The following is a 4275-nucleotide window of genomic DNA, read 5'->3' as shown; positions in this document are numbered from 1 at the left end:
ATATTTAATAATAATTATGTTAAAATATGATTAAATTATTTATTATTTATATTAATAATTTTATTAAAATTTAATAACAATAATAATAATCATCTACCTAAAAAAATTTTACTAAGACTATTCTAGTCATTTTAGTTTTTTTCCTTATGCTATTACAACATCATTCCATTCAACCAAACACAAGAATACTATTAGAGCACGTTTGGTTCGCTGTATTGGAATAGAGGTGTAATGGAATAGAGGCGTAATAGCAAATCAATTGTTTGGTTGAATGTAATGGAATAGAGGCGTAATAGTATTCTTGTGTTTGGTTGAATGGAACGGAGGTGTAATAGCATAAGGGAAAAAACTAAAGTGACTAGAATACCCTTAGCAGAAATTTGTTTAGATAAATGATTATTGTTATTGTTATTAAATTTTAATAAGATTATTAATATCAGTAATAAATAATTTAATCATATTTTAACATAATTATTATTAAATATATTTTAATTAAAATATATAATTTAATAAAATTCTTAATAATCAATATTCTTATATGAATTTACTCAAATCATAATATATGATACTATAAAATATATGAAATAATTAATATTAAATATATTTTAATTAAAATATATGATTTAATAAAATTCTTAATATTAAATATTCTTATATGAATTTTCTAAAATCATAATATATAATACTATAAAATATAATTTAACATAATTATTATTAAATATAATTTAATAAAATATATAATTTAATAAAATTCTTAATATTAAATATTCTTATATGAATTTAATAAAATCATAATATATAATACTATAAAATATAATTTAACATAATTATTATTAAATATAATTTAATAAAAATATATAATTTAATAAAATTCTTAATATTAAATATTCTTATATGAATTTAATAAAATCATAATATATAATACTATATAATATAATTTAAAATAATTATTATTAAATATAATTTAATAAAAATATATAATTTAATAAAATTCTTAATATTAAATATTCTTATATGAATTTAATAAAATCATAATATAAGCAATTGGCTTTGAGAAATGAAATAGACTAGGGTCATTTCTCATTTACAAACATTATGGACAAATATTGCAAGTATTGACAGGTTTTCTATCCACACTTTATTTCATCATAAACATTGCAAGTATTGCAAGTTATCTCTTCATTAGTCAAGTACAAATTATCAAAATCTGAGTCGAACACTTCATCATCCACATCGTCTCGTGGTTGCACCTCCAATTCATCCATCAATCCATCATCGGTCTCCTCATGCTTCCCAGCCAACTTTCTCCGCAAAATGGCCTCAAGAGCTGAAGGGAGTGCCTCTTCATCCCCTTCAAAGTACTTCTTGATCCGAGTTTTCAGCTCTGGCACCAAATAACTACCAAAGTTAAACAACATAACAAAAAAACAAACTATCATGATTTATCCAAACAAATATATACATATATCATAATTTAGTTTCCCTTCCTTTCTCAACAACCAAACAAATAATTTCCAAATAAAAAAAAAGCAAATTCCAGCAAAGAAGAAGCACAGATTAAATCCTCAGACCCAGTTTAAGACTTTTCACCAGACTAACATGAACATAACAAACCAATCAAATAAAAATCAAACTTGTTCATTCATCTTGACTTTCCTTTCTCATCATCTAAACAAAAGCACAATAAACAAATTGTCAAAAAGAAACCCAAATCCAATAGTTGGGAGATTCAAAAGCTTTCTCCAATAATGTGTTTCTTCTATAAGAAACAATACTTATAAGCAGCTTGTCAAAGCTCAAAATCTATTTAGTCCTACGTCATACATCCAATGTCATTTGAATACAAACAGATAACTGGCTTTAAATGGCAAAAGATATAACCTTAGGTGGACTCATGACAAGACTAGCAAGAATTTGACCAGTGATGTTAGAACACAGATTCATAGATGCTAATTTGTATATATGCTCCCTCACATCAGCACCAAACCCAGTAACCTCCATGTAACCTCCTCCCCTTTTTCCACACTCTCCATAATACCCTGGAGACAATAAAAGAGTTTATATTCTGTGTCAAAATTCCAAACTTTGTATAAGCTCATTCACATTCCGTAAATGAAATAATAGAAATAAGATAAACCAATGTTACCTTTCGAGACCGACTGAAAAGATACCAAGTGTATATCCTTCTCGCCGTAACCCATAGATCGAGCAACCTTCTTAAAAGAGTGGAATTTCTTTTCAGGAACATAAACATTCTCCTGGTAAACCTGTGAAACCAAGGTGGTTATCAAGGTCAGTGCAAACTTGCCCTTGGGAAAGCGAAGTCATTGTTAACGAATGGTAAAGCAAGAACATATGCAAATCAACCTACCTCATCTGCTAGTAAAACAAGACATTCTTCCTTGCAGAACTCCACGATTGCCTTCTGGTTTTCCTCAGCAAGAACCTGCAATCAAAATGAGAAAAATGAAATTGCAGGAACCTTTTTCATTTATAATATACTTTTCTGAAAGCATTTCATTGATACCTGTCCTATTGGGTTGCCTGGATTTATTACAACCAAGGCCCTAACTGTGATGCCATTAGACTTGGCTTCCTGCATTTGTTTCTTAAGCTCAGATACTTCCAAACCCCATCCTGTAGCTTCATCAAGATAGTAGGGAACCTGTAAAATCCAAAAGAAAGTTGTAATTACAGGCCGATCAAAAAAAATGGTTGGACGGTTAAAGGAAATCTCTATTGCCAATCATTTAACAAGTTCTACCGGGAAAGACAACTAAGAAGTAATCCTCAAGAAACATAACGCAACTTGATATAGGTCAGTTAAAGCTTGGTCAATGAAGCAAAAAGTGAGTACTTACTTCACTAACAGATAATTAAAGACAGCTTACAAATAACTAAATACTAAATAATGCTTTAAGTTATTATATGCATACCAAAGTTCCACCATGCAGCGCAATTGAAGCGGAGTATAAAGGATACTGAGGGATGGGACAGAGAATTCCATCTTTCTCAGATCTTATCAGTAACTGCATCATCATATGCACCTAGAAACAAGGAAGAAAAATCCAATCTGTCATACATGCTTTTGTGAGGAACTCATGAAACATGTAACAAGAAAGTTTGAGATGGAAACTTACTGCAGGGCTGGCACCATCTGTCATGAAAATATCATTTGGATCAGCAGGAAAACCATCACGAGCCTCGATTGCAGCAGCAATAGTATCACGTAATCCCTTAATTCCCTTATGTGAATAATATGCAAGCATAAATTGATTTCCAATAATAATAACAAGTTGTCAAAATTCCAAGATATGAGCAATGATCAGAACCTGGCTGTGACTGTATGCACCAGTTGCTCTTCCTGGAATTTGATCAAGAATTTTCCTAGCCCGCTCTATGGAGTCCGCACTGCAACAAGCCATGAACCAAATTACATGAGACAAAGGAATGACTGTAAAAGAAAAACTGGTAATCTGCCAAAGTATTCTAGGCTAGATGAAGAGAACATCTCTATATGTTTAAACTTTCACAGGGCTCAATAGAATCTGTTAAAGTTTTCTCAGAAGAAATCTAGAAATTTAACAGAAGAAACAGCAAAGCTGATGGATAATATTAAATCTCAGTACCTGAATAAAGCCTGTGTTTCACTTTTGGCCAAAATGGCTGGATGGTCGCACAATGCAAGAACCTATAGCAGAGATATCCTATTTAGAATTGCTTCATTCACAATGACACAACCTCATGGTAATCAATATCATCTAGTAACAAAACCAACCTCCCGGAAAAAGGTTATTGACTTCTGACCAAGAGACTGAGGATTTCCAATGTTGCAGTACAGAATCTGCAAAAGAGAACTATCATTTAACCCCAAATACAAAAATAAAGGTACGTCAAACAATATAAAAGCCTCTTCATTTTATTTCAGGATTGCACACTCCAACTCTACAAGTGTTGATTAAAAACCTGTAAAGGAAGAAAGTTATGTACCTCTTGAAAGGGATAAGCCTCTGGCTTAGCCTGTATCTCTTGTTGCAATTTCTGCGATAGGAATCCTATCTTAATTTAGGTTGAAGATTCACCTTCTCCCTCTAGTTGATCGAGAAGCACGATCTAGGAAGACGGCTGTATCTTCTTTATCGGTTCCCATGGACATAACAATAAAAACTTCACCAGTTTCGCCGGTGGAGAGGAACGGAAAATGTGAGATGGAGGGTGCTTTCTGATCGGTGTTCTAAGTCCAGTTGTGACGCCAAAGAGAGTTAAAAAAGAGGA

The 4275-nt window shown here is 31.4% G+C and overlaps 1 protein-coding gene across 1 annotated transcript; it reads right to left on the bottom strand.

Annotated features, from left to right (window-relative positions):
* Nucleotides 1-1104: 1104 nt before the first annotated feature.
* LOC105775170 (alanine aminotransferase 1, mitochondrial) lies at nucleotides 1105-4065 on the bottom strand (the record flags this gene model as incomplete). Its single annotated transcript, XM_052621710.1, has 11 exons — nucleotides 1105-1384; nucleotides 1882-2039; nucleotides 2147-2267; nucleotides 2372-2446; nucleotides 2528-2665; nucleotides 2937-3047; nucleotides 3141-3245; nucleotides 3333-3411; nucleotides 3630-3691; nucleotides 3779-3844; nucleotides 3991-4065. Coding segments are annotated over 11 exons (996 nt in total), but the record flags the coding sequence as incomplete, so codon positions are not given.
* Between the last annotated feature and the right edge of the window lie 210 nt (nucleotides 4066-4275).

Source organism: Gossypium raimondii, chromosome 10 (assembly GCF_025698545.1).
Source record: "Gossypium raimondii isolate GPD5lz chromosome 10, ASM2569854v1, whole genome shotgun sequence".
NCBI classification, from domain to species: Eukaryota; Viridiplantae; Streptophyta; class Magnoliopsida; order Malvales; family Malvaceae; genus Gossypium; species Gossypium raimondii.
The sequence above is the reverse complement of the archived record's forward strand: the minus strand, read 5'-3'. Positions and strand labels throughout refer to the sequence as shown.